The 17,297-nt window shown below is 37.4% G+C and overlaps 1 protein-coding gene across 1 annotated transcript in view; it reads left to right on the top strand.

The window, feature by feature from the left end:
• The window catches only part of LOC149140215 (leucine aminopeptidase 1-like), an 82,478-nt gene extending 67,268 nt beyond the window's left edge, over positions 1–15,210 (top strand). Inside the window, exons 7-10 of the mRNA XM_089449786.1 lie at positions 11,128–11,205; positions 11,800–11,860; positions 14,237–14,424; positions 14,709–15,210. Of these exons, the coding sequence (XP_089305912.1) occupies positions 11,128–11,205; positions 11,800–11,860; positions 14,237–14,424; positions 14,709–14,837 (456 nt within the window). The 3' untranslated portion in view covers positions 14,838–15,210. The remainder of the gene's footprint in view (positions 1–11,127; positions 11,206–11,799; positions 11,861–14,236; positions 14,425–14,708) is intronic.
• The last annotated feature ends 2,087 nt before the right edge of the window (positions 15,211–17,297 follow it).

The raw sequence follows: 17,297 nt of genomic DNA, 5'->3' as shown, positions 1-17,297 counted from the left end.
AGCCCAACAGAGAGGTCAGAGTTGGGAGATTAGTTACTTACTTCTCAGTAACTGACTTGCAGTGCAGCAGTGGGCAGCACGATGCAGCATGATGAGGGGAGATGCAGCGGTGGCAGAGCCATGGGCAGTAGCACAGATGCAGAGGGAGCTGTTGTACAGATTCAGCAGTGGTAGTGGCGGAACCATGGGCAACAGTACAAGATACAACAATGCAGAGGATGGTGGGTAGCAGGCCTAGCATCAACACAGGAACCGATGCCGGATGATCAGGGTGATGCTCAGTGAGGAGTATTACTAGAGCACACTCCTCGCTAAGAGGGAGTGTTGATTTGTGGTAGCATCGGATGTGCTCTAGCCACGAAATTTGGTGGAGAGGTTGGGGCACATGAGATCTCCAATACCCAGAAAGGGTTTGGGCAGATTCTAAACAGTTCAGGAGATATTAAAATAATTAATATTTTTAATGGAGTCCCTAAGTCTAAACTTAGGGAAATTAAAATATTAATGTGGATTAATATAAAACTGTGTTATAATGGTCCAAAAGACATGGATCAAGCCAGATCTAATCTTAGCCGTTGATTAGGGATTTAATCTCGGCCGTTGATATGTCAACGAGAAAAGTATAAGAGGAGGCTTGAGGGTCACCTGGAGAACACACCAGAGTGATCAGTCATTCTATTCTCTAGAGTGGGGTTTGCTAAGAGAGATAGAATCAGTGATCGAAGTTGTAGATGAGGGGCATTGAGTATAGAGAGACAGAGAGGCAGAGATAGTGTCGGGAGAGCAGCGTAAGAGCCAGAGAGAGTGACGCAGTAGCAGCCAAGGCTCATGCAGGGACACGCAGAGGCAGCCGAGAGCTGTGCAGTGCTTCAAAGAGGCCAGCGTTGTTGACGCAGAGGGCCAGAAGGCTGACGCAGGGCCTTTTGAGGCTGACGTAGGCCCATTCAGGGTGACGCAGGGCAAACACTTGGCAGAGAGAGGCTGATGCAGTCCAGAAAGGTAGACGCTGGGGTTTCTGGGGTAGATTGGAGCTGAGGAACTGTCGGAAGGTTTATTTGGGGTTTCAGTCGGGACATTTGTCTCAGACTGAGATGTACTACTGCCAAGGAAATTATCTGTTGGGTAAGCCGGATTTGGCACCCAGATTGTACTCTGAATTGCTTAATAAGAAAACCCTCAGATAGTTGCACCGGTTTTCCCGCATTGGGTTTATCCAGGGACATTGGTCCAAAAATAACGGTTTTATTTGGTGTGATTGTTTCTGTTTCCTTCAGTTGTTGATCTGTAATATGTTGAGCATACACTAGTGTTTATTTTCAGTGTTTACATTGTAAATAACTTGTTAAGTAACAAAACAAGTAGGTAGGAATAAATCAGTAAAGTGCATGGAGGGTTTCTAACTAGTACACTTAGAAACTTCAACAGTTGCATGATAGTGTAGTGGTTATAGGTTCTATGACATAGATAATGATTGTTGTAGTGGTAGAGATAGTGGTAGTATTGGTATGTATTGGTTGTAGATTAAAACACTACCTATGGTTCAGTGATATTTTATGTTCGTGGATTTAGTTTGAAAATGTGATGAAATAGAAGTCCACAAGGAAGCAAAGGAAAGAGGTTGGAGCCTACTCATTGCTGAGGTTGAAACCTCAATTAGGTTGGAGCCTAGAGTTAGTTGGAACATACTCGCTTTTCAGGTTGGAGCCTCAATCAAGTTGGAGCCTAGAGTAGGTTGGAGCCTACTCATCCTTGAGGTTGGAGCCTCAATTAGTTGTAGCCTACAATGAGTAGTTGGTCGCATCTTCAAGGTTGGTGCCTCAATCAGATTGTAGCCTACAACAAGTGGCAACTTGCATATTTCGAGGCTAGTTGACTCTCGTAGGTTGGGGCTTGCAAATTGACGACGTGGTCCTCCTCTCCTCATCCCCAGAAGGATTACAGAGGCAGCTGGATGCCTTAGCTCTGTTTTGTGACCATCGACAGTTGACGGTCAACCTGGGTAAAACCAAGGTTATGATCTTCAATGGGGTGAAGAAAACCTCAGACCTTCACTTTTTATTCAGAGGGGAGGAGATTGAGATCACTAGCACGTATACTTACTTGGGGGTGCAATTCTTAGGTCCCCGCTTTAGTTTGTGACCAATGCTTCAGCCTCGGATCAGCAAAGGATATGGATCCTTAGCCCTTCTCGAGAGACAGTGCTTTCGACATCACTTCCAGGACATCTTGTCCAAGATGAGCCTCATGGACACCTTGATTCGTCCCACTGTTCTATATGGCTCAGAGATTTGGGGACCGTCTTTACTTGAGTCAGATTGGGCTTCAGCTGAGAGAGTCCAGATTCTTCTTCTCCGCCGCATCATTAGGTGCAAACTGACAGTGCCACAACACATCATCCTTGCAGAGTTTGGAGCTTAGCCCTTTCGGCTTGAGACGGTCTTCAGATTGGTTTCATTCTTGCATCGTGTCCAGGGCTTGGCATACTCGATAAAGAATAGGGACTGCTATCCTTACTTTGGCATATTGCTCTTTTGAGACTATTTCCCGTTCTACTCCCTCAGGCCGAGCCAGATGTTGGTTTATAGGAGTTTCAAACCTCTTAGATTCAATGGGAATTAAGTTGGATCATCTCCCTCCTTTCTGATATTCCTTAGATGCTCCTGGTCACCTTTTACCTACTAGACAGGAGCTAAACAAGATCATTAGGGAGGACATCTACATGCAGTTCGTCCAGGTCACTTGGGTCAATCCTCCAGAAGGGTTGCGCCCAAAGATGGCCTTCTACGCTGAGCACTTCTTGGAGTTGAGGGACGGGCTCATTGTTCGACCCCAGTATATGTTTCACCACTGGATGCATGCTCTTCGCATTCCTCTAGGCCAGTTCAGAGTGGGTTCTCATAGACGTCGGGTAGAGACAGATCACCAAGTGGATAGACTAGACAAACTGCGCCAGGTATGTTATTTATAGGAAGTGGAGACTGAGGTGCACTTCATCCTTGGATGCCCTATCTACTACGAGATCAGAGGAAGGTTTCATTGCTTGTTCAAAGATTCTTGGACCCTCGCCAACTTTTTTCAGGTATCCTGATTAGAGATGTTTGGCCCTATATATGTAGGAGGCTCTTAGGTTCCGAGCGCATATTCTTTAGTATCCCATCAGACCAGACCCCACATAGAGGATCACGACATTTTTCAGGGTACTACCTTCAGACAGGGGCACCAAGAGATCGATTGATACCAGTACGTATCCAGACTCCAGATCAGTGAGGATCCGTGGGACCTCACCCTGCCACACGAGATCTCAGCAATAGTTTCGTCTCAGATCCGTTCCTAGGAGACATACTAGGTCCTCCAACATTTAGCAGTGTGTGAAGCACCCCAGGATACGATTTAGTGGATAGTTTGCACTTACCATTGGCTCTTCATCGGCGCAACAAACTTTGTTGAGTTTCTTCAGTGTTATTCATTCAGCCTCAGATGTTAGGAGAGATGGGTCTGATCCTCAGACCTATTAGCTCTTGGATCTTCTCCGCTAGGGCAGGATGTTGATTTACTTCATGCATTGTATCTTTTATAGGAGAGTGTTTGGTTCTCTCGCTTTGTATATACATCAGTGTACTCAACAGTCCCTTTGACCTACTTTGTGGTCATTAGTTGGACATAAATATAAATATAATTATCCTTATCCATTATCCTTTTCTCCCATTTGGGTTTCTACCTAAAATATTTGTGTCTCCTTGTGATGTCATCCTTTCTTGCGTTGTTTCTAATTATGCTGCTTATGCGATGATGCATTTTGATAATTGATGAGATAATGTCTAAATGAATGTATTGTTAATTAACACTGAGAAATTGTAAAACTGTCTTCACACTGACATTTAGGCCAACACCATCTTTTGCATTTTACATTTTTCTTTCATTGTGGCTTTATATGCTTTTAACTTTCTTGTAGTTGCGTCAACCTTTGGGGCCAAGTTTCTGGGCCCTAACTCAAGGATGTGATGAAAGGTGCCAATCCCAATGACTAATGATTACCAGCCCAAAAAATGGAGATGGATAATAGGGTGAGGTGGAGAGTGGTAAGTATGGATTATCTTGGACACGTTACATTAATCAGTGCTTCTCTAGTGGTGCCCTTCATAAACCCTAAGGCCTCAAAGGAGGTCCGACTAGACTAGAGTCAAAGACTAACCTCCCAGGTGAAGTCTAGGAATACGAATATAGTCGAGATTGGTCAATCATATAGTTTTCCCCGTGATCCATATTAGTATGCCCATGACATTAAATAAAAGCACATGATTACAAAAATGGTTAAAGTATCTACCAGTAGATGACTCGCCTTCCTTCAAGAAGAAATGCCAGATGGGAGAGAAATCTAACCAGAGAAATAGGTGGAGAATCCTGGCATAATGTTATGTGATGGTCATCATATGGTTGTTGGCTGGCTGGCTGTGTTATGTAAAAAATTAGTTAACTTTAGGTTTATTATTTAATTTTAATTTTAATTAGACGAAAGGGCACGATCATAAGATCATGCCCTTTCCCAAAGGGTGTCCATGGCGGTATATAAGCCAGGAACCCCATTGTAATCAATCATCATCGGTAATTCATCTTTTTAATAAAATATTTATACATATAATTCTGCGTATCAGAAGTTTTTACGCTTCATCTGGTATCAGAGCCAACACGAGACTGGTGACACCCACAAATTCTGCTGGCCATCAGGCCCTACGAGTTTTCATAAAATAACAGTGCGTGTGGGCTATTCGTGCTCTGTCTGGAGTGTGGTTGTTATAGGCTTTGTGGCTAAACAACAACCAAGCGCAGGTTTTTTTACAGGGCGTACAGCTAACCGCGTACGGACAATTTCACACCAGCTAACCACACCGCAACATCGGGAGGTGATACGCTCGGTGATAAATTGAACCATCAGCGGAGGACTTCTGCCGTCGTGACCATCTCTGCTGACCTGTGGTGGGCTCTGCAGTGATATCCGCACAAGGGTGGATGGTCGTGCGGTCAACAATAACGTATCTTTAATTGACATCACTGTTCATACATTCGAACGTGACTTTTCATACCTAACCGTTATTAACGTGAATAACGTGACATATAACTTGAAAAATACATAACATTTATATAACATTAATTTATATATATTATATATAACATATATATATATATATATATATATATATATATATATATATATATATATATATATTTTATGTTATATATAATACATAATTTAATTTAGTTATAAGTTTTATATATATAAAAAGTTAATTTAATAAATTAAAATTATTTTAATTAATTAAAAAGTTATATATATATATAATTTAATTAATTAAAAGTTATATATATATGTTAATTTAACTAATTAAATTTATTTTAATTAATTAAAATTTATATGTATAAAATTTATTTTAGCTAATAAAAAAAAGAGGAAAAATATTTTCGCTGGCAAATAAATACACGCCCCCGAAAAGAACCAAAGAACCTATATAATTGTGAAGCAACCAATGATTCAAACAGTGAAGATTATGACATAGAAGACACAGAAGACACCCCAGAATTCTCACCAGAATTAGATGATGGAAGTATTCCGCAAGTGTCATTATCAGCTATGACAGGTATATTACAACCTCAGACTTTAAAGTTAAAAGGACACATAAAGAAGAACAACGTAGTGGTTCTCATCGACTCGGGTAGCACACACAATTTTTTAGATGCAACCGTGGCAAGGAGACTCAATATTTTTTCATTTCCCTTACCAAACATGAAGTGATGGTAGCTAATGGTAAGAAGATTGAAAAGGTAGGGAAATGCCATAAGGTCAATTTGCAGATTGAAGACTTTAATCTAGAGTCTCCATTCTTCACGGTACCATTAGGAGGAGTAGATGTAGTCCTAGGTATCCAATGGCTACGAACTTTAGGCACTTATGCCGCCAACCATCAAGTACAATTTATAAAATTCAAATGGGGAGGTCAGAAGTACAAACTACACGGATTCCAAGCACCAGAAAATCAAGTTGTATCATCATCTCAGATGATGAAGCTGAGTCGAAGAAGAGCACCTGCTTATGCAATACAATGTCACCAATTAGAAATGTTATCTGCAAATATGACTAGAGAAGAGTCACCAGGGATACAAGATTTGATTCAGAAGTATGAAGAAGTAATTCAAGACCTACCTATGAAGAGGCCGCCTAATACGGAAATTGAGCATACAATAGAAGTCAAGGCAGGGTCAGACCTTGTCAACATCAAGCCATACCGATATCCACATCACCAAAAAACGGAACTTGAGAGATTAATCCAAGACCTTTTAAAGTGTGCGACCTTGATCATCTTGGAATATTTGATCAAGTGGAAGGACTTACCCGAAGAAGATGCTTTCTGGGAGAATGAATCATTCTTCAACAACATCCGTCGTTACTTATGCTTTGAGGACAAAGCATTCTTTCGAGAGGAAGGCAATGTTATGTAAAAAATTAGTTAACTTTAGGTTTATTATTTAATTTTAATTTTAATTAGACGAAAGGGCACGATCATAAGATCATGCCCTTTCCCAAAGGGTGTCCATGGCTGTATATAAGCCAGGAACCCCATTGTAATCAATCATCATTGGTAATTCATCTTTTTAATAAAATATTTATACATATAATTCTGTGTATCAAAAGTTTTTACGCTTCAGGCTGTCCAAAGAGGAGAACATTTTCTTTTGGTGCGTAATAGGTCTAATTATACTTTGGTATGGAATCATTAATTGATTCACCAAGTCAAATTCAGCGTGTTTTTTCTTCTTGTTTCAAGTTTCAACAAACAATGATGCTAATATTCTTTCCTTGAATAATCCCCATAAGATTTTATAGATCATTAGTGCATTTTATGTAAGTCCAAGGGCATCTTCCTTTTATTCATCGCTAGACTCCATTTTGTTTTCATTGAAATACCTTTTTTGTTTCAAAGTACACCCTTGATACCAAAACGTGTATATTTTCTGTAATAAGTGGGAACACACAATATGAGGAACCTACAAAAATTTTATAAAGTATTTTTTCAATACCCTCACTTTTGATATGATTCTTTAATATATCCCAGGGGGAATCTTTTGGGCATTTCCCTTTATTTCGAGGATGGTACCTGTTACTGCAAAGTTTAGCAGCCTAGTGCAAAGCCTCACTAGGCACTCTAGGTCTAGGGAAGCCATGAGATCAGCCACCACTGCCACTTAGTGGCTTCTCCCTTGCTGTTTTGTGGTTGGAAGTTATCTCTAGAAGGAAGGCTTCCTCAACAACACTTCGAGGTTGGATGACTAAGATATTCTAAGTCAAATGCTTTCTAAGGAGCTTGTTAATTCATACACCCATGAAGGTTTTCAATAAAGAAAGGTTCGAGGTAAGAGAGAAATGATGGGTCGATGGAAACCACTGGCTAATCCTAGGAGGCCGAGATATGTCCTATAGATTTTTCAAGCTAGTTTTCCACTAGCCACCATCAATTTATATATTGCTGTTATAAATTGGGGTTTTAGGTAAAGGCGCTTTTTATAGCATGCGGAACATATAATAGCAATTGAAAATAGCCTACTAAGGGTGTTATCAGCAAGGGAAAACAAGGGAAAGGTTAAATCAAAGTTTCTAGTGGCTGAAAATGCACAAAACAACTAAGAAACCCTAGATGTCAGCCCTAAAATGGTGGCTAAAAAATGCATGAAATGGTGAATTTTGCATTTTAGAATCAATAGATGCAAGGGAACTTTGGTTAACACAAAGTTTAAAAGGGAAAACAAGGGAAAGGTTAAATCAAAGTTTCTAATGGCTGAAAATGCACAAAACAGCTAAGAAACCCTAGACGTCAGCCCTAAAATTGTGGCTAAAAAATGCATGAAATGGTGAATTTTGCATTTTAGAATTAATAGATGGAAGGTCTAATGTTGAGACAATAACATATAGGTGAAATCAAGCTATAAAATGTAGATTTTGCCAAACCCTAACCCTAGTTTACTATAAATAATAAAAAGATTGAATGTATAATTTGGTCAACACAGAAAGACTAGCGTCTTCAATCAATTGGGCATATATAGCCAAGAGGACGAGGTCAAAGGAAGAGGATGTTGGATAGAGAGGGGGAGAGAAGAAGCTAGCTCTCTACCAAACTCTAGCGAATTTCACTTTAAGGAGATTTAGGGTCGAAGAGTTATGCCTGCATGAAAAATTGGAAAAAATAAATCAAAAAACAAAATTCTGCTGCAAAAATCTCAACGGGCTGTACACATCTGCTGTTGTACCCAACCATAACTCATACATCCCTTAGCCGGGATTAGAAACAAAGCTCTGATACCAAACAATAAAGAAAAAAAATGAGGAAGTTTACTTTCAAATATCACTGTTGACTCTTGAGAAATCAATAAAAAGAAAACCTGTTTCACTGCAAATTTAAAAATAAATGTATCAGGAAAACAAAAAAAATACAACCATCAACCTATGAAACCGGATTCGTCCAAACCCCTGGACGAATCCCGAATCGGACGAATCGGACACGATTCTGTCCTGACACGTGTCATGTTGCAAGGACTCGTCGTGTCATATTCGGGTACGTCGTGTCATGGGCGTGTTCAAAAAATGAATAACGTGTCACGAATTTTGGAATCGAGTCCTGGTTTCGGATTCGTTTTTCGGGCTGCTGCTAGGTTTAAATGCCTGTTGTCTCTCCCATTTGACGGCATTTGCAAAGGAAACAGGCACAGCGATTTGGCATTTGCGATCAGGTTTCATTCACCGTTCACGGAATCACCAGTTGCAGCGAGGAGCGGAATACACTTGCAGGTTAGTTTGCTCAGCGGACCGCATTGTAACCGTTAAAACATGTTTTACGATGACCCAAGACCTGTAGGTTTTAAGTTTCAGTGTATTACATAGCAACACTCAGACTTGTGACTGAGATGTCACGTGACTATGTTCAGTACAAGACTGCATTTTGTATGCCAAGGATATATCTCACATGATTGTGTTTGTATTCACAAGACCGTGTTTTGTATGTTATACAACTACCCGAGACTATATTACGTGATCCTTCTTCGACGGCAATAAACCACAGATTGACGTTACAGAAATTTGTATCTTCTTTGCTCTAGAAGATCCAAAAGAATATTGATAATTTAACCCTTCACAACAGAAAGGCATTATTATAGCTCACTATTGGTAGATTGGCCTCTGAATTTGGTGTGTTTATCTATGGCTAACTGCAAAAAAGAATACAGAATTCTTCTTGTTTGTTACTTTGTAAAGTAATGGAATTCCTGGGACAGGCTCAGGTCAAACCCAGGTATGCTGACTGATTCCTTATAAGAATTGATTAAGAAAATCAAATTGGGCAGAAGACCTATAGAAATTCTTCGCTCTGACCAGCTGAATAAACTTTTAGTATTAGAATATATTTAGCTAAAGTTTTCGTCATAGCCTTTTAACTGTATTCCTATTGCGATAAGTGTATAGAACCCTTATCACAGCAATACTGTAGTCTGTAATCATCAAATGATTCCAAACTCTGTCTTGAGTTCTGTTCTCTCATCCAAATCACAGAGATACCCGGCGTGAAAACTTGTTTACTGCTCCAGTTTATTACAGCAAGGCTGTTGAGTGTTGACCCATGTCATTTGCATGAGTTCATCTCATCTCACAAAAGAGCTTCTTTGTATCCTTTAATGAGGACCTTATTGTGATTGAGATAGTGAAGGTCATGGTGAAAATACTAGTATGTGGACTAAACAACCTTGTGAAGACATCCATTTGTCAATTTCCGTAGGTAGAAAATAAGAAGGAACAAGCTGGTGTGAAGGAAGATGGATTAATCATGGCCTAAATGTGCACAACCTTGGGTGTTGTAGTGATATTGCTGCACAAAATTTTGGTGACACTGAGGATATTACTAATTTTGAGATGTCTGAGGGTGCTGTTAATAATTGTTCTCTTGTTTTTTGAAATCAATAAATTTGTATCATTAATTAAAATTTGTGTAAGAAATATGCTAATAACTAATTTTTAAGATATATATATATATATATATATATATATATATATATATATAATATATATATATATATATATATATATATATATATATATATATATTTTTTAATAAAATAATATATAACGTGTCCTAACGTGTCTTGTTCCGGGGGTCAGCGTGTCCCGAATCCGACACCACGAATCCCGAGCCATCAACCAAAAGGATATCTGATCCGCACAATAAATGCTGTCCGTATAGCAAATTATCTGAAGTGTTGTACAGTTAAATTTCAGGTTGTATAGCCACAACCCATAAATTGTCCGTACAATACTCATCATACATGTCTTGTATGGATTAATTAAATGTGTGATTAGATGCTGTACAGTGAATTAAAAGCCACAACCCGTAATGTCTATACATTCCAATTCAAGGAAAAATTGTGTAATCCATACAATTACTGCTGCTGTACAGATACCATACTTTCAATGCATTTTTATGAAAATGAATTATTGTCCGTATGTATGTATGGTCAAGATGTCCTATACAATTGATTTCTGCCTGCTTTTGTTTCACGTTTATTTGTAGTATATTCTAAGGATTGTTGTTGTTTTTAATCACTCCACCATCTACTGGTGTTGGAGTGCTTTTAGTTGCATTTCCAAAGTTTAATGGATTTTTCACTTGGTAGGGCTCAAGTGCACTTTTTCTGCCCTTTAATGGGTTAAAGTTTCAAATTTATTTGCCATATAATTACTGCTGCTGTACAGATACCATACTTTCAATGCATTTTTATGAAGATGAATTATTGTCAGTATGTATGTATGGTCAAGATGTACTATACAATTGATTTCTGCCTGCTGTTGTTTCACGTCTATTTGTAGTATATTCTAAGGATTCTGTTGTTTTTAATCACTCCACCATCTACTGGTGTTGGAGTGCTTTTAGTTGCATTTCCAAAGTTTAATGGATTTTAAAGTGCACTTTTTCTGCCCTTTAATGGGTTAAAGTTTCAAATTTATTTGCCGTTTTATATGAAGTTTCATCTTTGTGTGGCATCATTGATGCTCATTATGAAGACTAAGATGTTAAGCATCCATCTTTATTTATGTAGGTAAATAACACGGATGCTGAAGGCAGGTTGACATTGGCAGATGCTTTGGTTTATGCATGTAAACAAGGCGTTCATAAGGTACCTTTATTCCGTTTCTTATTCTAATATTTATACTATCATGCATTTTAATTGGGGGTAGTTTGATTCTTTATCAGAATTTTTAGATAGTTATGTCCATTTTGTTCTGTTAATTTGAAATTACCCTAGCCGATGTCTGTGGCAGTTGGTTTTAGCACTTTCTCTAGTATTTTCAAAGATCTTTTTAATAAAGGTTGTAGAGTTTGCATAATGAAATGGATAGGCATTGTATTTTCAGTTGACTTTGTGGTGATATATGAAGCAGGAAGTATCTGATCTGGGGATTTTGTTGTTGAGCATGCACTGATATGCTAATGGCTTGGCCTCTTATGTCTCGAATGTTGAAAGTTTTGTGGTATTTTTTTAAGGCTAATCATGCTCCTTGGTATTTTAGAGCTGTCATGTCATTTGTTATATAACCCAAAGTCGTCTACTGTTTAGTATGTTGACAGTGACAGCGAGATATTATCTTTTTTCGTACGTTTCTTTCATTGCTATGATCATATCTTCTGTGAGAAGGGCATTAAGTACAAAATGTAAAAATTTAAGATTGATTGCATTTTCAATATGTGATGTACCTCTGTATCGATGTAGGTGGTCGATCTTGCAACTCTCACTGGAGCCTGCATAATTGCTCTTGGAAATGAAATTGCTGGTAATGTGATTTTCTTATAGTGTTGTATTCTTTTGAAATTTAGATTGTTGAGAATTGTAAATTTTGCATGCTAAATATTTTAGCGAATCTTAATTTATATGCATGTTTGTTGTTTAATCTGCAACTCTTCTGGTTTTGATGTTGTACTCTTTGATAAGAACTTGCCAACATGAATGGCCACATATTGCATTGTGTAACTGTTATAGCTTAAGATCGTATTATGTGATCCATGCAATTTCCATCATGGTGGCATTCCATTTAAGTGATTATGTGTAGATTGCAACCAATGTACATCGTGATCATATGAAGAATAAATAATACTCTCTGATTCTTAACATGTGGTGTTCCATGGGGGTGCATCCCCTAGGGTGGGGTGTGTGCACCCTATGTTTCCCACGCACCCAGGATGGGGAGACGCCTGGAAAAACGTTTCCCCAATATGGGGGATGTGTTCCTCCAAAACGGGTGATTGTGGGTGCCCCCCCCCAAAAGGGTTAGGCATCCCCCCTTAATGTTGCTTGAAAACAATAATTTGTGAGTGGTGAAGCCTAATATTCAACCCTAGGGCCCTACTAATGCTATTTAATTAACAATAATGTTTAAGATTCTCCTCTATCTTTCATTTCCATCCTTTTACTTAAATTTTTAACATTACCATTAATTGACTCAGGATGTTTGCGAGTGGTTCTGACCTCATTGGATTTCATATGGAGAAAGTATAATTTTAGATCTCTCTCAAATTCCATCAGACTTAATAGTTTTCAAGATTTCAGGATTGGGGGGATTCCAACATTTCCTTTGGATTCTATCATGTATGAGAGTTTGGGACTAGCATTAATCAAAAGCACCAAGCCCTCTATGTACCTCAATGTTGGTGGCATTGATTCTTGAACTCCTCTGTCATGAACCTACCAAAATTGTACCTATCACTCAAACAAAATCTCGACTTGACATGTTAACCTTTTTCTATCTTATTTTAATGCCTAGAGGGAGATATTTATGATGAGGATCCCAATATATGCAATGATTTTGATGATATGTAGGTATTTGTTGTTGCATGAATCTTTTGGAATATATAGGCCATAAAACCTTTTTGCTGATGTATTTACTATTTTTTGGTGCAAATATTGATTGCACTCTGCTATTTTGGTTATTTGCACCGTTGCTATATATATGAGAAACTTCACATATTTGTGTATAATGGTTTGGATTCAAGTGTATGCACATGAATATTTACCTATTTTTTCAAAATTTGAATATTCATGTATTGTTTGGTCAACTGATTTTTTGGCCCTGTTTTTAATCCAATTCCCAGTTTTGAGGTTGACTAGTTTGGTCACTGGACTAGTTTGATAACATTGGTTTATTCCTAGTTTTAACTTTTGAGTCTTGACTCTAGATGCTGATGACCTTAGACTAAGCCTTTGATTCACCACTTTTTACTATTTTTGAGTTTGAGTAATTTCAATTTACAATTCTAGTCTGCAAACTTTACTATCTACTTTTTTGCTTAGTACTGATCAGATTCTCGAATAATGAATGATGAACTTAAATCAATATATACAATATTTTACTATTTTCCTTTCATTGAATAATTTATGATGTATGAATCAATTATTTCCTTACTGAATTTGAATCATGTTTATATATATATATATATTATGGAAATTCAGGGGGGACGTCGGGGTATATAGATATATGCATATATATACCTCGACCTCTCCCCTTCCCCCTGAATATCCATAATATTTGGGGGTGCTCCCACACGTCCCCATGTGTCTCCTCATGCCTGTCTCAGAAACTTGGTGGAACATTGTTAATATGTGGAAAAATATATGCATACAGGGAATTTTTAAACAAAAAAGGCCACAAAGTTGGCCACCACAAGCAGAAGTAGAATTGGCTTCAAAGCCACAGATGCTAACAAAATTACCTAGTTCATCCATCATAAAAATAGTGCCATTTGGTCATACAAAACATAAGCCAAACGTCCCCCAAAAGATTGCAATTAAGGCACAAAAATACTTAACACCTAACATTAACACCTAGCAGAGTGTGTTCAATTAGTAGTTCGAGACGTTGGTCGGTTGCGAGGGACTCTGCCTCACTGTTTGTGGGGTCTCCTATACCCCATGCAAATTCAAAGTCCTCTTGTCCTTTGGGATCAAGAAGGATCCTTCTGCACGTGCCATCCCTGCATCGGATACATATTTTCACTAAACATAATGCTGAGGAATTCGTGGCTTCCTGGGCAATCCATGTCATATTGTTTTCTCAAACATGTCAGCATGGAATGACAACATTTTGATTGTAAAGAATAAACATTGTGTACAAGGCCTGCCTCTCTGATTGGCTGATAAAGCTCTGTTCAAACAGGAATGTACACTCCCAATGATGAAATGGCAGAAGAAATATCCAAAGCTGCAGAAATTGCAGGAGAAAAGTTTTGGAGAATGCCACTTGAGGAAAGCTATTGGGAATCAATGAAATCTGGGATTGCTGATATGGTGAACACTGGAGGCCGTCCAGGTGGCTCCATCACTGCTGCACTTTTTCTTAAGCAGGTATACAAGACTTATTTTCAGATGTTAATGTTGAATATCGAATATCTACATGAAATGTTTATTTATCCAATTTCTTCACTCATATTTTGGTTTCATTATCCTCTCTTGCAAAGTGGTTACTATCTTTTATAGCCTTGGTTGACTTCATAGATAAATGGGTTCTAGCCAGAAAATGTTTTTAAGCTGAGTTTATAAATTGCCAGTTTTGGTGGGTAGCGTATGAGGTATAGTATCTGGATTCTCTCCATTTTTGAAGTTCTAATGTAACAATTGCTTCTTTTCAGTTTGTGGATGAAAATGTGCAATGGCTGCATATAGACATGGCTGGACCAGTGTGGAGTGATAAGAAACGTGGTGCAACAGGATTTGCTGTCTCAACCTTGGTTGAATGGGTTTTGGAAAACTCATCATGAATACTAGCTGAACAAAAGGGGTTCTGTTGACGTTTATTATTTCAATTTTTCTGTGAACATGGTATTATCATCCTAGCTGTCTAAGAGCTTAGAATTAATGTTTATTAATTTTTAGGTCCATTTGAAGCTACGCGGGTAGATTCTGTAGGATGCAGGGCTGCTTTATTTTAAATATCTTCTTATTGTGGCACAGATCAACTGGTCTGCTGTATCGTCTTTTCTGGCATGGATTGACTGGTCAAATAAATATGAAGATTGGGGGAGAGTAATAGTATTAAATGTTAATACATTTTTGTAGACTGGAATTGTGGCCCTAGCAGTTAACCATCTGGAATATAAAATAAATTCTTAATAATAAATAAAAGTTTATCAATGTTATTGGAGCCATGGGTTTGATCGGAATCAGTTGAAGAATCCAGTACGGGTGTGCTATACATTCCGGAATTAGGAATTGGAGATTTGGAACCTTAAAACCTATTTTTTTAATAAAATAATGAAAATCTAATGATACAACAGATAATTACCAATTGACCCATAACAAGGCAATGTATTTCTGTCTGGAGAGAGTAATCATTTAAGGCAATGTCCAGATTTCTAATGACATGCAAAGAAACTATTCAGAATCTGCATTCACCATAAATATAAATATTCATCCCCCATTCTCGAAGAATATCAAGAATAATTATCAATGGTTGTTTAAGCAACTTTGGATAGTTGGCATTGACGTGGTTCCATCTTATTGACATGAAATCTATTTTTAATAGTTTTTCCATTTATTTTAATATTTTGAAGTTGTTGGCATTGTTATTCCATAATTGATCTTCACATCAGATTTCAGTAATTCCAGCTCGCCCTATTATCTCTTGAAAGTTGAAACTGTTATATGACCTCAAGCAGTTTCTAAGTGATTTAAGTGATGCTACTTGTATCTTCACTGGAAAACCTCTTTGTTGACCATAACATTTATCCACTCGGAACTTTGAGATAGTTTGAGCCCCCCCTCCTTTTTTCAAATTAAGACATTTCTCATACTCGTGGTACTTTGGTCAATGCTTCATAAAGACAATGTCCAGGCTTCTTAAAAAATAACCATACATTCTATAATGTGAACTTTTATTGCAATTTCAGTTTTGCATCAGTGGCATCTTCTCCCAATAACTCTTAAATGAATTTTTTTGGTTGAGACTAAAGTACAAGTTTTGTACTATGACAACATCACAATCTGATTCGTTGATTAAATTCGCATTCCACAAAAGTTATCACTCATGTTAATCAAGTTGCCACCTTTGTAACATTCTAGGGTGATATGATTGAGAATGATAAGTGCACGAAGCGTAGATCTTTGTGATTATATTTCAGCTCCAAAGCTTGAAATGCCCATTATTTTGTGTTCAGACTTACTAGGCGTGCATTCAAAGGAATATGTTTGAGAATTTCTCAAGGAACTTGAAGCAATTCTTTATTTCAACCAGCCTAATTTTCATTATGCTAAATGATTATCGACACATTGATGCTTTTTTTTTTATATGTTTTGTTTTTTCTTTTCTTTACATGTACAAGGTTGTATATTCCAAACAAGGAATATATGTATAATGACAATGATATATGTATGTATAATGTCAATACTGTCAACATTGTCATGTCATTTGCAAGAATTGAACCAGGTTGGGGAGGATTCCATTCCTTCCTCCCAACCACCCGGGATTTGAATATATCTAAAAATATAGTCTCTTTCAAAGATTCTAGATCCATATTGAAGAAGATATCAGATTCCTCACAGAATCAGAAATTAGGATTTGATTCCCTTCCATTCCTTGTAGAATTGAAAATTAAGAATAGTTTCTTAAGATACCGGATCTGTATTTGAAAATTAGAAACATATTCCAAAAAGATTTTCTTTATTCCTGATGAATGGAAAATAGATCTGCAAATCCACAATTCTGAACCAATTTTGATCTGTAAATTATATTGGATATTCAATTGAATAATTCATTGCAATATATCTATTAAAATAAGGCTAAAATTTATATTATGAAGGGTTAATTCCTTTAGATTGTAGAGATATTATGTCACTGATTTTGTTGTTTATGCATGTAATAGATAAAATGCGAAAATAGATAATAGTGAAATACAAACACATACTAATCAAAATGAACACCAAGATATGTTTGGAGAAACCCTTTTGGGAGAAAATTTAGCGGGAAGATGTTGCTATTTTGTTCTCTTTTGTTTGGAATGGAAATGATGCAAATACAAAAGAGAATGTACTTTCTATGGAGTTATCTGAGACTTGTGGGTTGTTATAAAGCAAAATCGCCATATGTTCCTCTCTATAATTCCTTGTAGAATTAAAAATTAAGAATAGTTTCTTAAGATACTGGATCTGTATTTGAAAATGAGAAACATATTCCAAAAAGATTTTCTTTATTCCTGATGAATGGAAAATAGATCTTCAAATCC

This window comes from Pinus tabuliformis, chromosome X (genome assembly GCF_031772625.1).
Source record: "Pinus tabuliformis cultivar Carrire ecotype Pingquan chromosome X, CPIR1, whole genome shotgun sequence".
Lineage (NCBI taxonomy): Eukaryota > Viridiplantae > Streptophyta > Pinopsida > Pinales > Pinaceae > Pinus > Pinus tabuliformis.
The sequence above is the reverse complement of the archived record's forward strand: the minus strand, read 5'-3'. Positions and strand labels throughout refer to the sequence as shown.